The sequence below is a fragment of the Podarcis vaucheri genome (assembly GCF_965113315.1).
Source record: "Podarcis vaucheri genome assembly, chromosome: 1".
Classification (NCBI taxonomy): Eukaryota; Metazoa; Chordata; class Lepidosauria; order Squamata; family Lacertidae; genus Podarcis; species Podarcis vaucheri.
The window spans coordinates 82,345,847-82,370,404 of record NC_138759.1 but is presented as its reverse complement, the minus strand read 5'-3'; the positions used below and the strand labels follow the sequence as shown (position 1 = coordinate 82,370,404).

The following is a 24,558-nucleotide window of genomic DNA, read 5'->3' as shown; positions in this document are numbered from 1 at the left end:
TTTACCTGGCATGGGTGGGTAGTTAACACATTCCTGCAAGTTAAAGCCTGCTTTAAAAAACCAGGATCTTGCAACAATGCCAGTTTTTAGAGGAGGCAGTTACCATGAGATAGCTATGCCCTGTGAAGATTGAAAGGAAGCTTAAGGATTTAGGTGAATGGTTAAGAGCAACTAATATAAATCTGTGTAAAGATAATTATTAAAAAACCTGGGAACATATTAAAGGAAATTTGGAAATTTGGAAAAGAATGAATCTTTCACTGTTAGGTAGAGTGTTGACTACAAAAATTAGTGCATTACCTAGAATGTTATTTTTGTTTCTGTCAGTTCTGGTGATTGGCAAGACAGATTCTTTCAATGCATGGCAAAAAGATATTTCTAAATACATTTGGCAAGGGGGGGAAATGAGAATAAAATATTAAATACTGATAGACGCAAAAGAGACAGAAGGTTTCTCCCTGCCAGATATAAGATTATATTATGAAGCACCTGGTCTTTGTTGGTTGAAGGAATGGATGACATTGGAGAATTCACATATTTTTTATTTAGAAGGTCATTATAATATTTTCGGTTGGCACGCTTATTTATGGCATGAAAAGGTAAAAGTACATAAAGGATTTACAAATCATATAATTAGGAAAAATCTGTATAGAGTATGGGATAAATACAAAAATCTATTAGTGGCCAAAACACCACTTTAACTCTCACCATTGGAAGCCATAGAGATAAAGATGAATAATATGATAGAAAGTTGGACAACTTATAGAAATTTATTAAAACTAGAGTGGGGGAGTATCAATGAAAAGAAATTAAGGATTTATCAGGGAAATTAACAACATGGATACAATATCATCATTTGAAGAAATATTTAAGAAAGATAGAATATGAGAGTTTGGGAAACAAACATCACAATTGGAGAGAAATCTGTTTGAATGTAATGTAAAAGTGCTATCTAAAATGTATAAGGTACTATTAGAATGGGAGACAAAGGATGAGCAAGTAAAATCCTCAGTGATACATTGGGCAATAGATATTTGCTATACTATAGATATGGAAGCATGGGAATGATTGTGGCATATGGATATAAAATTCATAGCATGCTATTGTATGAAAATGTTATATTGATGGTACCTAACACTGAGTAAATCGGCAAAAATGTATAAATCCCAATCAAATAAGTGTTGGAAATGTAAAAAGAAAGAAGGTTCTTTTTATTACATGTGGTGATCTTATAATAAGCTTAAAGCTTATTGGGAAATGATATATAATGTACCGTATTTCTCACCCTATAGGACGCGCTTTTTCCCCTCCAAAAATGAAAGGGAAATCTGTGTGCGCCCTATGGGGCGAATACGGGCTTTCGCTGAAGCTTGGAGAGCGAGAGGGGTCGGTGCGCACACAGACAGCTTTCTGGGTCACGTGGCCAGCATGACTAAACCACTTCTGCCGACCCCTCTTGCTTTCCAGGCTTCAGGAAGCTATCAGCAAGCCTAGGGAGCCCTGTGGGAGTTCCCGCAGGGCTCCCCTTGCTGCAAATAGCAGCCTGCTGCCCGGCGCGCGGGGCGCCCTGAAGCAGAGCGCCGCACGTGCCGGGCAGACATCGGCCAGCCCCACAAGCTCGGGGGACAGGCGGGAGGCGCAGCGCCGCCATCCCGCTGTTCCCCGACCTGGTTTTTTGGGGGGAAATAAAGGAAATTTTCCCCCTTTATTTCCCCCCCAAAAAAACTAGGTGCGTCCTATGGGATGGAGTGTCCTATGGGACGAAAAATACGGTATTGAAAAAGATATTTAAAATAACATTTGTTAAAAACCCAGAAACTTTCCTTTTGGGAATTATAGGGGCAGAACTACCCAAACTGTATAGAAATTTATTTATGCATGTCACTGCAGTGGCAAGAATGTTATTTGCCCAAAAAATGGAAAGAAGAAGTCCCAACGAAAGACGATTAGATACAAAAACTTACGAAATATGCAGAAATGGTGAAACCTACCAGTGAAAAAAGAAATCAAGATGACAAACTTTTTATAAAAATAATGGGAATGGTTTATTGAATATTTACAAACAAACTGCAAACAGATAAGAAGATTGGCAGGATTATGGTAATAACCTGCAGTTTCATTAGAGTATACATTTAAAGTAGATGAATAAATGATTAAGTTAAGTTAATTTGGAATATGCAAAAAAGATATAAAATAAATAAATTTAGGGAACTGCAGAAAGAGGGGGAAGGAAGTTGAGTTTCGAAATGTTAAAATTATTGAAATGTATAAAATTGAAAATCATAAACATTAAAAAGAGAGTTCTGGGCACCTCAATTTAAGAAGGATATTGATAAGCTGGAATGGGTGCAGAAGCAGGCACCAAAATGATCAAGGGTCTGGAAACCAAGCCTTATGAGGAATGGTTGAGGGAGTTGGGTCTTTTTAGCTTGGGAAAGAGGAGACTGAGAGGAGATATGATAGCCATCTTCCAATGTCACATGGAAGATGGAGCAAGTGCAAATGTTTGATGGAGAGCTGCATTTCACTTCAAAGACAGTTTCAGAAAGTACAATTAGTTAGGTTTTCTAAAAGGAATTTCCCCCCATCAGAGAAACATAGGAAGCTTTGTTAGACTGAATCAGACCACTGGTTCATCCTGCTCTGTATTATCTACACTTGCTTGAAGCAGATCTCCAGATCTCCAGGCAGAGATCTATCTCAGCCCTACCTGGAAATGCCTGGAAGCTTCTGCACGCTGACCTGGATTGAACCTGGGGTGCTCTACATGCAAAACAGTCGCTCTATCGCTGAGCCAGCAAAAGCACTGTGCAAATGAAAGAATTCCCCTCTGAGTGCCTCCTCCCCATACAAATGCATGGGCTTTGATGTTGATGCTGCAATCCTTTTTGTCATGTGCTTTAGACACTTGCTTTTATTTATTTCCTTCCTGCTATGTCACAAAAAAATAGCACAACTGTAATGGAAGAGCTTGTGATTTGTTGACACTCCCTTAATGTTAAGGGCTTGGCAATCTGAGGACTTTATTCCTCTAAATAAAGCTTTTTTTAAATACAGCCGCTCCTGATTCTTGATGCCTGTTGTTAGACCCAGAAAGAATAGAACTAACTTTTTAAAAAAGAAATTGCGTGGGTGCATTCATTTAAAGCACACATAGGCAGGCCGTTTTAAGTCAGATACAGTGGTACCTTGGTTTACAACCATAATCCGTTCCAGAGGTCCAGGCTGTAACCCAAGGCACACTTTCGCCAATGGGGCCTGGAAAAAAGGGGGGGGGTTGTAATAATAAAAAAGGGGACACGCACTTCCGGGTTGACATGGTTGTAATCCAAAATGGTTGTAATCCAAAACGGTTGCAAACCAAGGTACCACTGCACACTGTACGAGGGAGCTCTCAGGAAAAGGAATCTACTCACGGCTGCATAGGAGATGGTGCTTGCAAACTAGAAGGTGGAGGAGAGCTCCAACTTCAGCAAACAACTGTTCATCCCTCCTCCCTCCTCTTAAAGCACCGCTTTAAGCCACTATTTCTATTAACTGGAGCTCGCTGACACCCCTGACCCCATGATTCAGAAGAACTAAGATGGGGAAGGGCGAGAGAGTGAGAAAAGAGCAAGATGCATACACGCCAACATTTCTCTGATGAAACTAGACACATCCCAATTAAAAGCGAGGCATTTTGGGATCAAATCAGAAATTGGGACAACTTCTGTAAATCCAGGAATATCCCTGGAAAATAGGGACACTTGGAGGGTCTGCAAGATGGTGTGGCTGAAAAAGAAAACACCACCCTCCTTTTATATGTCTGTGTTCATACACACACACAACTGGATTAAACTCTGAGCCTGGGGAGGCCCCTGGGCAGTCGAAATTTTGGGACCCTCCACTCTAGTGGGATAGCATTGAACCATTAAAGCTTGGTTGTAATTTTCTTTCAAGACAAGCGGGGCACTTAAAAAGTGTGGGGCCCATAGGGCAGTGCCTTCTCTGGCTATTTGGTAATCTAGCACTGCACACATTTATATGCAGAGGCGTAGCGTGGGTTGTCAGCACCCGGGGCAAAGCAAGTAATTTGCGCCCCCTAACCTGTGGATTTTAGCACTCGAGTCTCGAGCGCACCCCCCAGATGTTGCGCCCGGTGCGGCCGGGCCCCCCTGCACCCCCACGCTACGCCACTGTTTATATGCACAGGATCCGACTGTAAATGCAGCTGTGACTGCTGTTGGTTCCAGCTGCCTTCCTCTCCCCTGTAGCTGCTGACATGAGTTCCTAGCCAGAGTCATCTAGATTGCATTCTTTTTCTTCAGAGTCTCAGGCTGGGCAAGAGCTAAAAAAAGGGAAGGGGATACCCTTGTCCAGCCCAAGATTATGAAGAAGCGCAGGAAATGTTGAGAAGAACCAGGGCATATTAATCTTTAAAATAATATGGAGTTGTTTTTTTTTGGGGGGGGGGGCTAATAATTGCTGAAGGTGGGGAGAAAAGATGGTAAGTTCAAAGTACCCAAACAAGAACTGAGAGGGCATAAATCTGTACTGGAACTATTTAAAGTGTTTTTTAAATATAGAATTGTTTCTAAATGTCCTGCTATCCGAACACAATGTGTTTTCAGGAAATGGTTTGTAGGTGAATGGATGCAGAGCGATTCAATGATCTCCATTGGTTTCGGATATCTGAATCTGTGGTGTGCACAGGGAGTGAATTTTTTTTTATAACAAATGTTTGATAGTGGGACCTGCATGTATATAGAATTGCCTATGGAAATTATTTTATTTCATTTTCATTTTCAAAGAAACGGCTTGGATTATGGGAGTGTATACTTTTTTTAACCCTGTGATGCCATTGTTATTCCTAACTGCTGCCTGTTTTGGCTTCTTTTCCATCTTTTCTGGCTTATCTGATGTATGATTCAGCCAGGCAGGGATTGCAACTTGACTGGAATGGTGCCACATAGCAGAGTCAATCCGATTTGGGCTACATGATGTTGCAAAGGAGGGCAATGTGATTGAACAAGAGAACATTTTTGGCAGGAGTTCCCAATACAATTACTGGAAAAGGTTGCATTGTTTGAGACGATTGATTCAACATGAATGGTGCTTCATAATTTAATAGGAATATTAACTTGATGAAACATAACTCCATCACGCATGCCCTCAAATCAGTTTTAAACAGATAGTTTGAAGAACAAAAACTACATGCAGCTGCTCATGAATATTCTGTTTCATTGAAATAGGAAATTGTTTCATGATTACAAAGTATCAAAGCACTGTTATGCATTTAAGTAACAGCCACAGGTCCTGATTTATTACTGGATGTGATGAATATGGAATCCACTTTTACACATGGTTATGGCAGTCATATTTACATCATGTGACTTCATTTACTGATAACCATGGAACTCTTACATACAACAGAGTGATGCACTATCAAGAGCAGAAGTTCTTGGTGGCTTTGGGCAAGGCCCAAACACATGGCCTTAGTTTGTGCCCTCAGTGTCCAGGTTGATGCCCTGGAGAAGAGGCATGCAGCCGCTAGGGGACCAAGAGGCTGGATCCATCACCAGGACATCTCACATGCCAGCATAGGTCTCCAAAACTAATGTTGTCCCCGATCTTCTCCACAGGCCTTTCTTCATGCTTAAGAAGCAATGCACCTCTTATCAAGAAAATGGCAAAGGCTATGGTTTTTAATAATCCCTGGCATCCCCAAAAGACCTAACAAAAGATAGGTCTTTTGTTAAAAAAAGCAGATTTCCCAGATTTTCCAACTGTGCAAATTCTCCATCAGATACCCCACGCTTAAAATAAAAAAGGCAAATGAACACAAAGTGTCCTCTGCTCCTGGCTTACACTGCATATCAGGGACAGCTTCTCTGTCAGAGTCAGTAGGTCTTCTCTACTATACAGCAACAAGTCATTTATGAACCTGCCTTAGTTCAGTAATGTTACCTGCCTGAAGGAGAGGAGGTTGTGCCCCAAAAGAAGAATGTGTTCTAATTTGGTTTGGGCAGTATGTTTCAGGTATGGAAACTGAGTGCCTTCTACATGGTATCCTTGACATGACCTGTCATTTAAGTGCTAGCCCTGTGTCAACACAAGCCAAAATGTTCTTGGGCAAACTGATTTGCAAGGCACTGTGGTGCTCCTGAGGCCACTGTAACTTGGTGGATCAGAGCCAGGAGAGTTCATCTGTCTAGAACATGTCGTTCTGAAAGGATTATCCATGCAAAGTCTTCCCAAGGATTGGCTGCAGAAGAAAAGCTTTGGGATGGATGCACCCAGAGTGGGTTGAGGCTGATCAGCTGCTGTGTCAGTGGTGTATCTGTTGCCATGCAGGCTGACTAATCACTAAAAGCAAAGCACCCTCTGCGTTGATTTGCCTTTCCCAATCTCCTTGGAGTTTCTCAAAGTTTCTAGAGCTAAATGTCCCAGGTTCAGCTCATCCCTGCCTGTGCGAAAGAAAGAGAAAAACACCCATTCACAGTTTCATTAGGATCTAGCTAATCCCCACTCAAAGTTATGCTTTCCAAGGCTGCTTTTTCCCATTTCCCCAGCAGCGTCAGATGGTGGCAGGAGAAGATTCGTTCCTGAGGACCTTCCTCTTCTTATGCATGGAGATAGGCATCTTGCCAGTGCTCCCCTGACTTCTTCAGAGAGCTGCAGAAGGAAAGGCGGGAATGGCCTCATGAAACACAGACAGCAACATTTCACAAGAGTTATCTCTTCCATACCCTACCAGTGCTGCTGTCTGTCATGTCCTCTAAATCTGGGTCACAGCATTGCCCTGACTGAGGGGGATTCAGACTTGGACACATCACAGGTTGCCCGACTTGGGGAGGGAAAACTTCGGAAGCCCCTTCTGTATCCTCCTGGCTTAAGGATGTGGCTCTCCCATCATCCTCAGACCCCAAGGCTAACTTCCCTGGAGCTTCTGCTGCTCCACAGCCATGTAGGAACATGTGATCACAGAGCCAACTTTGCAACCTTTAAGGATTGCTTAATGTTCCAGGGGGGTTCCTTGACAGTCATTTTTAACCTTGCTAAGACATCTTTCACAGGGTTGCAAGTGGGACCCACTGAAAGCTGTTCAGGCAATTGCCCTGACTGGAATAAGCTGTTTATTGCTTCCACTTTACATGTAGGCTCCAAGCCCAGTAGGATTTCCCCCACTTGATTCCCCACTCCCCAATTGATCCTACCACACTGATCCTCCTTCAGTTAATTGACACTTACTGCAATATATCTGCAAAAGCCGTGAGCAGGGGCTTGCATTGGTACTTAATGCCATGCTTGGCACAGAGGGATTTCACCAGAGGAGCGACCTTCCAATAATTGTGGCGAGGCATCGTTGGGAAAAGGCTGTGATGAAAAGAGGGATAAATGGGGTCAAGCAGCTAGCAGAGAACCTTACGTGAGCCAAAATCATCCCAGTCCTGCCCAGTTCAGCCTTCCATGAACTGGTGCTCTCCAGATGTTTAGGAGTACAACTTCCATCAGCCCCAGATAACGTGGCTGTGTATCATGCAAGTGTCCCAGAAAAACAGGGACATTTTTTATCATGAGAGAATGGCAGCCATTTTGGCTGCTATGCTCTTGCATGATTTTGCGGCATGATTTCCCCCTTTAAAAAAGCACTTTTTTCTGGAGTCGTGATCTTACACTGTGCCCCAGAACACACATTTTTGGGTACTGTGCCCGGGAAAAGTGGTTTTGTTTTGTTTTTTGCTGGGGGGGGGGTGGAACTGTGGAGCAAAATCACATGATGTAACATTCAGGATTTGGGGGTGGTCCATTAGTTCTATTAGGGGCTCTCCCACATACATTCATAAAAGAGTATGTTTTGACTCACTGGTGCTCAATCTGGAAGTTTAGGTGTCCTGTGTACCAGTCATTGAACAGGGATTGATCCACATTACACGTTGCTGCAAGCTGAGTGAGAAAGAGGAATGTGCATTTTCAACACACCATATTCCTTCATTTAACCTTTGTTGTACTGCATACTACTGTTTTTAATTGTTCTTTGTGGGTTTCCTTTAATTGTTGGTACCACATGTGAGGCCACTAAAAAAAACTTCTGAATCAGAACTCAACAACTGCATCTGTGCTGTGTGACCATGATGAAAATAGGCTATAATCACGAGTGGAGAACTATGTACACTGTGGAATTTTGGTGCATGCACTGCTGAAGAGGCAAGTTGTTTTTCAACTGGAAAGTGTGTTTTCTCTGTAGCAGGTTGAAGAAACTTCAGAGAAACTTTGGACTCTTTCCCATGTTCCTCTGTTATTTCCACTATATTATTGGTGTCCTCAGAGTGCACCAAAAGATCTATTTAAGCACTATAAAAGCAGCATTAAGAGCCACTGATCAACACACAATTTTCTTATACAAGAAGGAAAATAACTTTTATAGTGAATTAATTGCACTGGGAAGTAGGAATAGGTGAATCTGCCAATTTTGGTTTCTTTCTGTTTCTTATTTTCTCACTCTTAAGTTCAATTTCCTCTATTTCCACATCAGTTTGTGATTTTTATTTTTAAAAAGTCCTCATGGACATTCACCAGCATTTTAATACAAATTTCTCTTAATATTCACATTTGTATGCAATTCTACTTAATATACACATTTTGCAATGCAGTTTCCTGTAATATGATGCAGTTTTGTATGTTATTTTCATGAACACATGCCTTTTAATAGACACTTTTATCCCAGTAAATCCACTTTTGTAACCATTATTCGGCGGGAGAACTGCATTGAAAAATTCAGAAAAGTGTGGATTTTGAAAGATGACTTTTTTGGTTTTCCTATTGTTTCAGAAAATGCAAATTAGGTAGGTTAACTTGAAATGTGAACTGAATAGAGGGCAAAGGTTAATTTAATTCATCTGATAATAATAATAATAATAATAATAATAATAATAATAATAATAATAATAATTTATTATTTGTACCCCGCCCATCTGGCTGGGTTTCCCCAGCCACTCTGGGCGGCTTCCACAGAAACCAAAAAACACTAAAATATCATACATTAAAAGCTTCCCTGAATAGGGCCGCCTTAAGATGTCTTCTGAATGTCAGGTAGTTGTCCATCACCTTGACATCCAATGGGAGGGCATTCCACAGGGCGGGCGCCACCACCGAAAAGGCCCTCTGCCTGGTTCCCTGTAGCTTCGCTTCTCGTAATGAGGGAACCGCCAGAAGGCCCTCGGCGCTGGACCTCAGTGTCCGGGCAGAACGATGGGGGTGGAGACGCTCCTTCAGGTATTCCTTCTTCCCACTCCCCTTTTTATGAAGAGTACCCACTCTGGGATCCCACAGCTAATTCTCCCCTGGCCTCCTCACTGGCCCAAATAGGACTAATTTAACCAGCTAGCCCTAGTGATCATCTAATGTTTATTGGATGGATTTTCCCCTAAATTGATTTTTGAACTTTGAATTCATTGTCATTCTCGCTTTTATACTGTATTTTATGCTGGGTTTTTTGTATCACAATTAAGTGTTTTAAATTTGTTGTTAGCCGTCCTGAGCCCAGTTTCTGAACCAGGAAGGGCAGGATATAAATAAAAATTTATTTATTTATTTATTTATTTATTTATTATTATTATTATTATTATTATTATTATTATTATTATTACTATTATTACTATTATTACTATTATTATTAGCTGTATGGGAAACCACAACATAAAGATTTGGCATTTGCTTAGCCTTAGGGAGCAAGCAAGATGATAAATAATCTGGCATTAGTGTCTCTATGATCTTATGATGTCTATCTTTATTGGCTAAATTATGTGCCTTAGTAGACAATGGAAAGGAAGGATTTGCAATGCAGTCTGTAGGGCTGGGTGTTGTCAGCTTTCCAACATTGCGATGTATCACCAGCCAACTATCACAAGACAGTGGTATCTCGGTTGTCGAATGTAATCTGTTCTGGAAGATTGTTCAACTTCCAAAACGTTTGACAACCGAGGCGCAATGGGCGGTGGGCAAAACCCATTGAAAAAATGGAGAAACGTGCCTCAGAAGCCGTTCAACTTCCGAGGCACGTTCAAAAACGGAAACATTCACTTCCGGGTTGTCGGCGTTCAAAAGCCAAAATGTTCGACTTTCGAAGCGTTCAACAACTGAGGTATCACTGCATAGTGATACATCACGATGTTGAAAAGCAGAGGAACAAGCTGCAATGGTCCCAGCCCCACGAGGCACCAGGGTGAAACCGCCTCAGCTCCCTCGGTGGGAGCGGCGGCAATTTCACCCAGGTGTCTCACAGGGTGCCTCCTAACAGTTTCTTCCGCCAGGTGCTGGCAGAAGACAGAGTCAGGTGCAGGCAAGCCCCACCCATGATATACTGCCAGGTGAAGGCGCCATCGCACTCTGGCTCCCAAACCAGTCCTAGGTGATGTATCGATACATTGCCCAGGCCAGCAGCCTGTACCATTATATAGTAGCAATAGTAATAATAATAGTAGTAGTAGTAGTAGTAATTATTATTATTATTATTATTTATTATTTATTATTTATACCCTGCTCATCTGACTTTCCCAGCTACTCTGGGAGGCTGCAGAATGATGGGGGGTGGAGACGCTCCTTTAGGTATACTGGGCCAAGGCCATTTTGGTGACTTGCAACTTACAGGTAACTTGTAACTTACATGCATTTAACTTGTGCACATTCAGCTTTATGTTCTTCCATATATATATATATAATTCAAAAAGGGGTAGAAAGAAGGTGGACATCCGGGCGGGGGGGACTTTGGCAATTCCACCAGTCATTGCACCCAATCTGTTTTGACAATACACGATTTTGGCTTTATGCACAATCCCTGGACCATAACCCCTGGAAACATTGAGAGTTGCCCGTATTGTTAATATTAACCCACCCTTCATCTAAGGTTCCAGGGCAGGTTACAACAATATACAATACTAAGAGTGGACTTCAGCATGATGCTCTTCCAAACATTCTGTTTGCACAAGCATTGCGGCTTGCCAAATGGAATAACCTCCCCTCTTCATCAGCCCACTGTCCCCAGCCCCCTTGAGCCAATTTCAGGAGGGGTGGGGTGGGTGGAATGGGAAAGCCCCATTGCACAAGCCAAAATCCTTGTGCAGGGCTTTAGTTGATGTGGTTCGTTAGGTGTCTCCTTCCCTGTGCCCAAATATATTCAGGAATGAGCTTGTTATATGAAAGAAAGATGAAGATAAAAGCAGTAGTTATCTTACCTGGGCAGATACCCAGTCTAAATTCTGGTCATAGTTAATGTTCATTGGAATGTGGTTCATCTGCGAGATCCAGAGAAACCAAGAGCTTTCTAGGAACCTAGGCAGACAAGCAACAATGCTAACAACCACTATCCAGATAAGCTAAAGGTAAACACATAGAGGCCACAAACCTTCTTTTTATTTTGCTTTGAAATCACTAGATCAGGGATGGGAAACCAGTAACCCACCACATGCTGTTGGACTCTAACTCCCATGAGCCTCAACTAGCATGGAATGATGGGAGTTGGAGTCCAGGAACATCCAGAGGCCCGCTGGTTCCTCAACCCTACATGAGACCAAAAGCCATTTAGAGCAGGGGTTTCCGAACAGTTGTTCATAAGCTTCAATCAGGTGGTTTGCAAAATGACTGTAAAGATGAAATTAAAAACCATTCGACATCTCACACGGTGTATCACAATTACTACAACAGGCAGAATATTCATTAAGTGGTCCTTGAAGACACTCAACAATTTTCAATTGGTCCATGGGTGACTCCGGGGGCATCTAGAAACCACCTGTTTAGAGTAACCACTAGAGGAGGCACAGTCTCTCCTGTGAGGCACCTTCCTGGACTGCTTCTGTGTCATTGTGGTATGAGGCTTTGACATATGTAGGAGCCAGTTTCTACATGAAGAGAGCATGTATTCTGAACACACAACTCATAAATTAAGGAAAGCCTGTAGAGCAGAAAAAGCAGAAGCCAGAAGAACTATTACCTGGCCAACCAGTAGTATGCCATGAAGGTCTTAAATCCCATTAAAGGAACATACATGAGACAGACGCGGACATAGTAAAGCATCATGAAAGCAAACTCCTGCCAAAGGGGGGAAAAATAGGTTAGAAAACAGTTGCCAGGTCCTTCATTTCAGATCTACTAACTGTATGCAACAACTATGGAGAACACAAAGGCCATAACAAAATATGGATGAAGAGCACTGTTTGCATGCATGGGAACATCCAGGGATGCTGTCATGAAAAAAGGAAAGGGCATGAAGGGGATCAGTAATGGTCAAGATGGGACAAGACTGAATCTGATGGGCCAGGCAGATTTTCTACAGGAAGCTACATTTCTCTTCAAAGTGAAAAGAATTCCCAGAATAATTCATGGAAGGGATTTTTATCCCTCTCATCTGCTGATGACACCCAAGCTTTTTGTTAGGAGGGTGTTCAAATCAGAGATCCCAGGGAAGCTCACTAATCTCAGGCTCAGATACAAGATTCAGAGGTTGTTTAGGGAAGCTTTTAATGTTTAATAGACTATTGTATTTTAAGATTTTGTTGGAAGCCGCCCAGAGTGGCGGCTGGGTATAAATAAATTATTTATTATTATTATTATTATTATTATTATTATTATTATTATTATTATTATTATTATTATTATCTTCAGGCACCAGAAGTTCTTCTCAAGCTCAGATAAAACTCAAAGCCAGAGAAGAATTCCCATATTTTCACCCATCCTCCCCACCAGCCTCCAAATCTTCCCACTTCCCCCTAAAGCAGGTGTCAGCAACCTTTTTCAGCCGTGGGCTGGTCCACTGTCCCTCAGATCATGTGGTGGGCCGGACTGTATTTGGGGTGGTGGGAATGAACAAATTCCTATGCCCCACAAATAACCCAGAGATGCATTTTAAATAAAAGCACACATTCTACTCATGTAAAAACTGTCACGGCTAAAATGGCCACTGTTTCTTTAATGCGAATAAAGCTGGGTCAGCATGACTCAGCGGTCTGCACCAAGTTGTATATATAAGTGAGAAATGTTAGTTTGTTGCTGTGGCTGGTGTTTGGGTTGGTTGGTGCTGGTGTGTATAGTTATTCTGTCGTGTTTTGCACAAGGACCTTTAAGAATAAAACTCTGCAAGGACTTTTCTCGTGGACTCTTTTGTGCCGACAAGGGTCCAAGGACCAGGCTGAGGAGACAAAGGGAGGTCAGAACCCTTTCCTTCTTTTTTTTTGCTTTTTACAAACACTGACAAAAACACCACAAATAACCCAGAGATGCATTTTAAATAAAAGCACACATTCTACTCATGTAAAAACATGCTGATTCCCGGACCGTCCACGGGCCAGATTGAGAAGGCGATTGGGCCACATCCGGCCTCCGGGCCTTAGGTTGCCTATACCTGCCCTAAAGCATTACCAGCCCATGACAGCAGGAGCAACACGGAATGCAGGGGACGGAGATCTGCCTCTTCCCCTGTTTCTCTGGTGTCCTGATGCACTACATAGTCAACAGGCCCAAAGCTGCCTCATAGGAGATGTAGATCTTCCAAGGTATGCAGAGAACGATGACTTCCCAGTTGCCTTAGCTCACTGCACGGCAGCGTACAATAGCACCAGAGAGCGAAAGGAAGTGTCAGGACCCTACCTTTCTCCCCGCTCCCTGCATACTGCCACTGTTCCTGCTCGGTCTTATACCCGTCCCCAAACAGACTTATCCAGAGGAGAAACCACTGCAAATATGCAGGTGACTTACCAGCCAATTTTTCCTTTGAAATGCGAAACGCAATACAGCAAACTGGACGTATAAAACGAAGGTCAACGGAGCTAAGACTAGTGAAATCAGAAAACAAGAACATTACAAAGATGTAAATCACCCAAACTCAATACAGCCTATCTATCTATCCATCTCTGGTCATACTGGCCAAATAGTAGTAGTAATATATATAATAATAATAATAATAATAATAATAATAATAATAATAATAATAATAAAAAAATATCTTAAAATAGAATTCCATATTTTCAGCAAATCATCCATCTAAAACTTTTGTCAAAAAAATTTATGTCACCCAATAATAATGCCATTGTTTTCATCCACAAGGCATGGCTTTACTAAAGGTTGCAATTTCCAGACCCATACTCCTGAGGTCCATCTCCTGGAGCCTTCTGGCGGTTCCCTCACTATGATAACTAAGATTATAGGGAACCAGGCAGAGGGCCTTCTTGGTAGTGGCGCCCTCCCTGTGGAATGCCCTCCCATCAGATGTCAAGGAAACAAACATCTATTTGACTTTTAGAAGACATCTGAAGGCAACCCTGTTTAAGGAAGTTTTTAATGTTTGATGTTTTATCATGTTTTAATATTCTGTTGGGAGCTGCCCAGAGTAGCTGGAGAAACCCAGCCAGATGAGCGGGGTATAAATAATATATTATTATTATAATTATAATAAAATGGCAGGGACACTCACGGGCGAAGTATATGTGCTGGTGCTGGTAAGGCATGTATTTCTTTTTCTTCTTGCCAAGCTGCAGATGGAGAGGAGAAGCAACATGGTTAAGCTGACAACCATATATAAACTTTCTGAGTGCCAACTTCCATTCATTACAATAGGGATCCTTGTGTTAGCTCTAATGAGTCCAATTGGGGAGGAGACCTTATACATAGTAGGGTCTTCTCAGTGATGGCACCCTATTTTGGGAGCCTACAGGCCAGAGGTTCTCCACCATTGAGCCCACCAGGCCTCAGAGGTTGGCTTGTTAAGCAGTTCTGGGCAAACCTCAAAGCACGTGAGGTGTCATCCTTACGACTTCGCAGCTGTGGCTTGAATCCAGGGACACAAAGGAAGAATCTTTCTTCCTTCAGCCACAGCTGAAACTTTAAATCACCTGCTGTCACCTGCCATCAGGTGACCAACAGCTTGGCCTGTCAAAGGGATATGTGGAGGGATGGCCAGAAGGCTATATCCATTTCTGCACTCCCACTCCACCCTGTCATGAGCAGAACAGATGCCATCTAGAAATAAGGAAAATAAGAAACTAATCTAATGGTATAAACAGCCCATCAACAACATGAGCTGCAGGAAGGAGCACTAAAGCTGTGTCCTGGAGATGGCATGCTTCCTTTCTTCCCAGGTTGCTCACTAAGAGTATGGATTCTGTTAACAAGGTGTTCCCTTTTCTATGATTTGAGTCACTCCCAGGTCTTCTGCTCACCTCCACTGAGAGTGCCTTTCCCAGGCTGAACAAAAATGGGTGCATATTTAGATCAGGGTCCTTGCGGAAGCAGTTGGGTTTGGCATGATGCTGGTTATGCATATAGTTCCATTGGCTTGGTGGTCCACCCTTCATACATAATGAAAACACACACATATATACCATTAATTCGTGGGTAGAGCTACATACTGTACTCATTCCTGCTGTATAAAGATTGCACAATATAAGAGATTAATAAATCTAGGTGTATACATTTGCTCAACTACAGCTGGTTTTTAAAAAAACAAAAACGGGGGCACATGATACAACTTTACCATCCTGTACCCTCCCATTTCCTACCATCACATGTGAGTTCATCTCCTGCCATGTTGAGTTACTATTAAGTTCTGATATTTCAATCTAAAGGCAAGCGTTCAAAATTCACTCTCTGATCCTAAATAATAATGTGTGTGAGGGAGGAAAAAACCCTCCCCCATTGTTGTTGTTTATTCGATTTATATAGCTCCCTTTATCAGAAGATCCCAGAGCAGCGTAGAACATTAAAAACACATTGCATTACATTGTTTCACTTTGGAAGTAAGAAGGATGTGCCATCTATCTCACTCAGCTGAATGTATGTCCTTACAGAAGGCTCCAGATCTGTAATGGCTCTCTTCAGGTCAGAAGAGCATCTCCCTGGCCTGGCCTACTACCAACTCACTCACTGCTGGGCCTAGATGGCTGTGTGCTCCCTGGATCCCGCAAGTTTTAAAATATAAGCCAGACCAGCTTCCTGCGTTGAGGTGATCGACTAGCTGACGGGCCATTAAGGGAAACAAAGGAAAGGGGCTCTATGCGAGACAGCAAACTCATGGTTAGTTGGAAGGACAAGGCCTGAGTTTAGAGTGGAGTTTGCAGTGATATGACCTAGAAGCAAAGCAGCAAGGAGAGAGAGAGAGAGAGCCATGCTGAATCCAAGGCTGTGACAATGGAAGAAACAAGACCCTCTTGTGATGCTAATGCTGTGAACCCCTCAATTGTAGACTCAGGTTATATATACATGTGTGTAAATAAACCATATAGCCTAAAGAGAACACAGTCTCTGTTGTGCCTCATTTCCAAATGGAAACATGAACCCTGAGTAAGCGCCTGAAATCACTGGAATCTTGCACCGCTCAGAGATTAGGGTGGCATGAAACAGTGTATTCTATTGGCCAAAGACTCTTGTAAAGTTTTAAGATGATATCTATGTTACGGAGATACGTAGTGCTTATTTAGTACCTTGACTTTATTTGTTCTTTACTTCCTAGTGAACCAGGATCCACTGCTAGGTAGTACCCAAATTATTCTTTAGCCATGATGAACTGAGGTATTCTAAAGAGCCCCCTTACTGCCAAAGTGAGGGGAAAGAGTTGCCATAGTCCTTCACCAGAGTCTTTTAGCCCCAACAGCAGGTGTTGTGTAGCAAGCTGTTCAAATCTCACCAAAATCATGAAGCCACTAAGCCTTAAACCATGCTTTTCATCACTTTGCCCCCTGAGTATGGACTGAGGCAATACTAATAGAGTTGTTGTAGGAATGAGTGAGATCCCATATCTGAAGCACACTGAATGCTTGAAACATCATATCATCAATGCTATTTTCATTATCCTTGTTATAATCACACAAGATAAGCCCAAGAAATGATCCTTCTTCCCCCAGTGAAGTGCAAAGAGGGCACTGCTATTGGGACATTGTCATTGTATCCATTTGCATATCATTTTACCTTACATATTCCCATCACAATGAAGTGAAATGGTCTGTTCCACTTGGCCTTCTGAAAGACTGAAAGATGCCCAAGATCATGTTGTAAAAATGCATACTGGATCTGGAAGGCAAAAAGCAACGCTAGGACAATGTGATGCAGTATGGCACCATATATTTGAGAAATGGTGAAGAATTCTGCTACTGCTTTACACGATAAACTCAGGAGCATCAGTGCTAATTTATTGACCAGAATGCCAACAAAGAGTATGAAATTCCACTGACACAATAAAATTCCAGCATTGTGGCTAGGGAGAATGCTATGAATCATAAAGCAGTTCATTGATCCTGGAGGTGCTGAGAAACACCCCAGAGATCTTCATGACACAAATACATTACCTGTGCAATGGTGAACAGTGCCACACCGACAAGGAAGGGCACCCAAGATACTCCAAAATACCGGATAGTCAGCCAGGATGCAGTATCTAGCAGGAAAGCATGCAGAAACATGAAGCCGAAGAAGAGAAAACGAGGTTGTAGGAGTCCCATCCTCTTCACTGTGGTGCGCAACTCATGAAAATCATTGACCAGCATTGCCTGTGAGAGGTGCCTAAAGTTAATATCTCTTATCTGTGGTTATATATGATGCAGACTGCGTGTGGAACAGACTTACTCACAGAAACATACTCTGGAAGGCACCCAGCCAGCAGGGGGGCTGTGAGACCAGGGGATCTCCTTTAGCTCAGTGTCTAACCAGGGACAGGTTAAAAAAGCAAACAATCCCATCTCCACTATCTCCCCATCTTCATTTCAGTGAGGGATGAAGAGGAAGCTGTAGCAAGCAGATTCTCCATAGGGGTAGGCGTCTTTGTAGCTTGGATTGTCTGCAAAAGGACAGCTGGCTACATTCTAATAATTTGAAATACTGAGCTTCTGCAGCATCATGAAAAATCACATGCTCAGTGTGTGTTTTCTATTCTTCAGTGATCTCTAGGACACAATTACTTAAGATGTTGAGAGCAAGGTTATAGGGTCACAAAGGGAGTCCTACACCCAGTTAGGTGCCACAACTAGAACATGTGCTAAGCATGTTACAGAATTGTAGTTGCAAGCTACTGTTTATTTCCTGTATTTGTTATATACAGCATTATTCCTACCATTAGGCAGAGTTGGTGAGGCAGGGCAGTACCAGACCCCCGTATTTCCTCCTAAGTCCCCCAGCAATTCCCCTTATCAGAAGACAAAACTGTGTATGTCATGCAGCCTACTCTCTGCCCCTTAAGATAGCCTTGCGGAGGCCACAGGTCACAGGTGTGAAGATGGGCACTGTCCTGACACCAGCATCACCAGCACTGAAGCTATGGGTCAGATTCCAGACCAGCAATATTCAGTACGTGTAATGGAGAGGGTGCCATCTTATCCTTCCTCCCAGGCAGCAAAATGTCTTGAGGCTGGCCACACCACATATCCTTAAAAGAAAGTTGCGAGGGAAACTCACATTTTTGGTTGGTTCACAGCTGGGTTGATCAGGTGCCAGCTCCCCAATTAGTAGGGAGCTCAAGTATTTCTTGACTAAGTCCTCATCCTTGTGGAAAGCGGTGAAAGCATCCTAAAACCACAGAGAGAACAAAATAGGGTGTAAAACGGAGGAGGCTGCTATGCTGAACTGATGGAGCTGATATTCTGGGAAGTTTGTTTTGAGCTCACAACAAATGATACAAGGTGCTGGCTGGTTCTCTTCCTTGAGGGCCGATAGTCTCAGTGATGCAGGCTGATGGGTGATTTTGGAATTACAGTTCATTGGACAGATGGGATTGGGAGTCAAGAGTGGGGAGGGAGGTACAATCAGGGTTTTTTATTTTTTAAAAAAACAGTCAAGTGGTGTATAATTTTTATTAAATAAATAAATACAAATTCTGAACAAGGAAGGAGATACCACTTGACATTTGGAAGGGGAAGTAACAGGGCCTCTGTGGGCCAGTGAGGGGGGGGGAGAAGCCGCAGTAAAATGAGGGGGAGGAACTGTTGTGAAAGACTGAGAGAAATGAGAATGGAGGTAAAGTAGGTGAAAAAAATAAAGAGAAGCTTAAGAAAGGACAACATACTGAGAATTTTGCCTGGGGGATGTGTAACTTTGGGCAATTCCCTCTTGCAGATGTATGATGAAAGAAAATCCCAGTGACACATTTGGGAGTGACATACATTTCACCCGTTCACTGTTAAGTCAAATAAGGCACATAGGAAGGCCACTCCATACAGAATTTCCCCGCTGGTGCTGGTTCTCATTAGTGGTTCCCCACCCAATTCTCTCCCCCCCCCCCACTTGAGTTTCCTGAGTTTGCTGATAGCTCCCTCTCTCAAGTGTGGGTGTGCTGCTGTTATCATTCTATAAGTCCAAGCACTCCAAGACTAGGGTAAAGATAACAGTTGGGAAATGCTTTTTTTCTTCTGCATTCCCTTGGGGACATTTGTTTCTGGGCTGGCATATCAGCAATAGTTAGGGCCAGAGCCACACCATTCTGTCTCTGACTCTCTCTTAAAGGTGAAACAGGGAGATGTCCAGGGAAGTAATGAGGGGTGCTGGCTATCTCAAGATTATCACACACACCCTACACTATACTCTTTCGATCTTATTCTATCTCAAACAAAGTCAGAACTGGGTGTGGATGGATCCATTAAAAGATGGCTGTCTAAAACCCCCTCTCCCCACCACCCAAAGTAAGACCACTAACTCCAGCTTCTAAAATTAACCAGCTGCATTTTTGCACTCTCACTCTCACTCCTGAACATCCAGCAGAGGCGGATTTAAGGGAGTAAAACTTTTCCTCCAAAGAAAGCAGCACAGGGAGAGTTTCCTCACCTTCTTTGTACCAGGCTCTTCTGCCAACTCTGTGAATGTGAGTATTTGTGTCCTCTGGATAGTCAAACTGAATGACCGAATTCACAGCAGGGAAATCAAGCCCCCGAGCCGCAAGATCCGTAGCAAAGACAACTGCTGATTTCTTGCCACAAAATCAGTGTAGACTTCCATTCTATTCATGTGCTGCTGCTTGCCCCAAAGAGCCAGTACAGAGAGCCCGGGTCGAAGATGGCAAAAGACTCTCAACAAATACTGAACCTCTTTACAGCTTGAAAAAAATACAATACTTTTCTTATTCAGATGACTTCTCAAAAAGGAGTACAGCATGTTGATTTTCTCGTGCAGTTCACAAGCAACATAGTTCTGTTTCAAAGTTGCTGGGGTACTGAACTTTGCCTTCTGGTGTACCCAGATATATGCTGGGTCTCTCAAGCTCAGCCAAGCCAGGTCCTCCACTGATTTGGTTTGCATGGCTGAGAAAAGCAGAGTCTGGTGCAATGCTGGGAAGACCCCAGAAGCCAGAGATGTCGTTAGGGCATTTCCTCATGTGCTGTGACGAGATTCTTGTTGTGGGAGTTTGTGCATGACTAACTGTCATGGTCCTGTGTGGCTGTGGCGCTCTGCATTTGGGAATTGTGTGGAGGAGAATATCTCTTTCAGGGGACTTAGATTTTCTTCTCCATTCCGGCTTGCCCTGCCCTGTGGACTGCAAGTGAACTGCTTTCAACCTTCCCACTTGGCCTGAGTGAAAGGAACTTAAACACGAGGACTACTAATGGTCACATTCTTCATCTTTTCTACCCTCCTCAAAGACGCAGAGGGAAAAAGACAACCTGATGACTTCTGGTTTAAATTGTTTTGGAAGCTATTCAGATAAATGGTTGGAGGGGAGTTGTAGCAACAGTTATTGGTCATAATAGCTCAATTGTCCCTAAACATGATGAACAGGTTGCAATTAGTCCTTTTCTTCTAGAGAAAGGGTGCCAGCACTCACCATGAAGTTGTTAAGCAAGTGCCACATTTTTAATTAGTGCTTTTCTTCTAGAAAAAGGGTATATACACTTGAGTACCCACAAAACAAGATGCACTGGTGGCAATCATTTTTGATCCTGGCATCTGAGGAGCATCAGTCAGTGACAGACTTGTTCTGTGCACCATAACTCAAATCTAAAAACTCTTAAAAGTTCTACTCCCTCTGGAGTAGAAATCATATATCGAACAGATGGAAAGCTCTTTAATCTGAGCAGGCTGAAAGCAAAGAGTAAGGTTACCCAAACTTCTGTCATAGAGCTTCAGTATGCTGATGACAACGTGGTGCATGTAGACTCAGAGGATGAAATCCAAACCATCCTAAATATCTTCACAGAAGCTTACAAAAAGCTTGGCCTATTGCTCAACATCCAAAAATAAAAAACCAAAGTGCTGCACCAACAAGCACAAAACAACCCCTCTGCGGCACCACAAATCCAACTCAATGGTGCAACATTGGAAAATGTTGATCACTTCACCTACGTGGGCAGTTATCTTTCCACAAGGACCAACATTAATGTCAAAACCAGCATCGCCTGAGCTCTGTGAGTGCAGCTTTCTCCCAAATGAAGTGCAGAGTGTTTGAGGACTGGGACATTCACACGGAAACCAAAACGCTTGTTTACAAAGCTATTTTACTACCAGCCTTACTGTATGCTTGTGAAACATGGACCACTTATAAACGCCATCTCCAACTCCTTCGAAATATTCCATCAACAGTATAGCTGAAAAATTGTACACGTCAACTGGGAAGACGGGCAAACTAATGCCAGTGTACTAGAAGAAGCAAAGATCACCAGAGTCGAAGCAACGATCCTTCAACATTAACTTTGTTGGACTGGTCATGTTGTTCAGATGCCTGATTATCATTTTCCAAAGCAACTACTCTATTCCGAACTTAAAATAGAAAGTGTGCTGGTGGTCAACAAAAGAGGTTTAAAGACTCTTTCAAGGCAAATCTTTAAAAATGTAGTATAAACACCGACAACTGGGAAACACTGGCCTGTGAGCACGCCAATTGGAGAACAGCCGTTACCAAAGGTGTCATGGGCTTTGAAGACACTCAAACTCCGGTTGCAAGGGAGAAACATGCTAAAAGGAAGGCACACTTGGCAAATCCACACCATGATCAACTCCCTCCCTGAAACCTATGTCCCCACTGTGGAAGGACATGTGGACCCAGAATTGGCCTCCACAGTCACTTACGGACTCACTTTTAAGACCGTGCTCATGGAAGACAATCTTACTCGGCTACAAGCGATCTACAGAGGAGAAGAAGAACTCTGATCCAGCTAGACCAGCAGTGAGTCAATGTTAAGAATACATAGGCCAGAACAAGTCGTGTGGTACACCTTTTTCTCTATAAAAATGTATAGAGCTTGCTTGCCTGCTAGTCTGAACAAGGGAACAATTGCATAGTTCCTATTTAATTCAGTGGATCATCAAGCATAGTGAGGCAATCCAAGTGTGGGCATGGTCCAATAACCAGAGTCATGAGACAAAGTCGGGTCAAACACAGCAGAGCCGTCCAAAGGTAGGCATGATTCCAAAAGCAAGACATTATTGGCAGGCACAGACAGTTTAGCGTAGGCCACAGAACAAGCTTCTAGGTTGCACATAATAATTAGATAATGATTTCTGATGTAATTGTGATGCTTAGCTTATTTCTTAGTTGCTGTTTTTTGAATAGTGTTTTATAGCGTGTAATTGTTTTATTGATGATTTGTTAATTTTGTGTTTTTGGCTGTATTTGTGACGTTCTATTATGTCATTGGTTTTTTATTGCTTGTAATCCACTTTGAGATTCATTTGAATGAAAAGCATCATAGAAATAAAAGCAATCAATCAAAGGAGATTAAGAAACATCTAGGTCATGTCCAGGTGCTATGCCATTTCCAACATGAATGCTATTTTTAGTTGTTATAATGCTCATCGTTTTAGCAACAGAAATAAACTATTAGTTATTTCTTTTGAGATTAATTTCAAAGGTGTGCTGCATACCACGAACCAAGTAAAATGTTATCAGTGCTAACTTTAATTCATCAAGGTATCCCCATTCATTTTCCTGCTTTATTGGGTTTATTTTTTATATATATAAAAAAACAAGCTGCAGATGAAAAGACATAAATTATGCCCCTTACCAAGAATGCTCAATGAAAACAAGTTTTCTTTCAAACTCACCATGTAGACCCACTAAAATGAATTTACCTAACTAGTCATGTTCATTAATTTCATTGGGTCTACCCTGAGTAAAGCTTAGCTGAATGCCACCCAAATAGCCTTTTCTTAGGCTACCCTTGATCATAGGCAGTGCTTTATGAATTTCAGCTTCACTGAAAACACCACTGAATGAATTTGGTTGGGAAGCTATTGTGAGAGCATAAGGCTGTGCAAATAGAGAAAGGTGAAATCCTAAGCATAACTTAACAAGAAACCACAATACAAAGCAGATGTTTGGCCATTAAGCTATGGTTCTTCCCAAATGCTCTGGGTCCCCAGGCCCCACTACAAGCTCTCACCGTGGCATCTTGTCCTGCATAATGGCTGATGACACGGGTTCCTCCAGGGTGTCGCAAATGGAATTGGCTGATATCATAGATCTTCCTTCGGATTACCAGCCATCTCTCCTCCTTGAATTCTCCCTTGCCTGTGCGGAGTCCTATCTCCTCCCAGGTGAAAAACTGTGGGGCACCCAAGGCAAGTTCTGGCTTTCCCACACTAGTGCCCGACTCTGGAGGCATCCTGGCTGTCCACTGAGCATGCACAGCTTAGTTTTCCAGCTAACTACTCTGCTTCCACTCTGTCCAGTGGAAAGGTTGGTGCAACTGTGTCTCTGTGCTCCGCTTTTATAGACACCTATTGTCATCAGCACACACCACCCTTTCCATTCCATTGCTCCAGGCATTTTCTTTCAGAGCCGTCTTATTTTGCTCTTCAGCAATGCTTCATAGGAGTCACCCTTCATCAGTCATGTCAGCTCATGATTCTTCTTATGAGATTCAATGAACACATTGGCATACATAACATTTTATCCTTTGGGGCTATGCATTGTGCAAGAGCTACAGCCCATTCTAACAAAGCCTTTATCTACAAGTGCTGTAATCCTCACCAACACTTTGAATTTATTGAGCCACACAATGCGTGATTTCTATACCACACAATGTGTGGCTGTATGTTGTGTAATGCCAATCATACTAATTGCTAGTGATCTCTGCTCTGATACAGCCTTGAGTATTGGTCTAGAATTCCTAGGCTTTGTGATCTGCTATAGCTCTATATTGTGGTAACCTCTACTTCACAGCATTAGGCCCTCACTCTATTCAGTCAAAAGTATTGCTTCCCTCACTTGAGTGGTAGCCCCAAAGGCAGAGATTTGGGGGAACCATAGGGACAAGTATGGTAGAGGAACAGTATATGGCTGATGGTGATACCAGCAACCTCCTCCTTGACTAAGTAGTAATGAGAATATTTTCATTTGTCCCCATCCACAATGAATACATGGCAATGTCAAGAAACCACTTGACAATTTTGATTTGACAGTCTTGTTGATAACATTACTATTTTAATCCTGTGGCACAGAATCTTAGTTCTTAGGCAGGAAGAACCAGATGCACAAATATAGGGTGAGGGAGCTCTGGCTTACTAGCAGTACATGTGAAAAGGATCGAGGGGTCTTGGTGGACCACAAGCTTAATATGAGTCAACAGTGTGATGCAGCAGCAAAAAAAGCTAATGCTATTCTAGACTGCATCAACAGAA

At 42.6% G+C, this 24,558-nt stretch overlaps 1 protein-coding gene across 1 annotated transcript; it reads right to left on the bottom strand.

Annotated features, from left to right (window-relative positions):
• Positions 1-5,206: 5,206 nt before the first annotated feature.
• On the bottom strand, positions 5,207-23,637 carry LOC309531609 (acyl-CoA (8-3)-desaturase-like). Its single transcript, XM_082221197.1, has 12 exons — positions 23,319-23,637; positions 18,409-18,519; positions 17,310-17,507; positions 16,933-17,034; positions 15,189-15,317; positions 14,444-14,501; positions 13,729-13,805; positions 11,969-12,066; positions 11,214-11,310; positions 7,847-7,926; positions 7,231-7,356; positions 5,207-6,654 (listed from the first exon to the last, which is right to left on the bottom strand). Exons 1-12 carry the CDS (start codon positions 23,538-23,540, stop codon positions 6,603-6,605), a joined length of 1,350 nt encoding a protein of 449 aa, XP_082077323.1. The 5' UTR covers positions 23,541-23,637; the 3' UTR covers positions 5,207-6,602.
• Positions 23,638-24,558: the final 921 nt, after the last annotated feature.

Excerpts from the sequence above, each read along its gene's own strand:
- LOC309531609 (XM_082221197.1), bottom strand. The coding sequence starts at position 23,540 with ATGCCTCCAGAGTCGGGCACTAGTGTGGGAAAGCCAGAACTTGCCTTG. Across the intron at positions 11,311-11,968 it reads GCATACTACTGGTTGGCCAG|GTTCCTAGAAAGCTCTTGGT; the intron begins GTAATAGTTCTT and ends TTGTCTGCCTAG. Across the intron at positions 6,655-7,230 it reads GCTTTTGCAGATATATTGCA|CTCTCTGAAGAAGTCAGGGG; the intron begins GTAAGTGTCAAT and ends TTCCTTCTGCAG.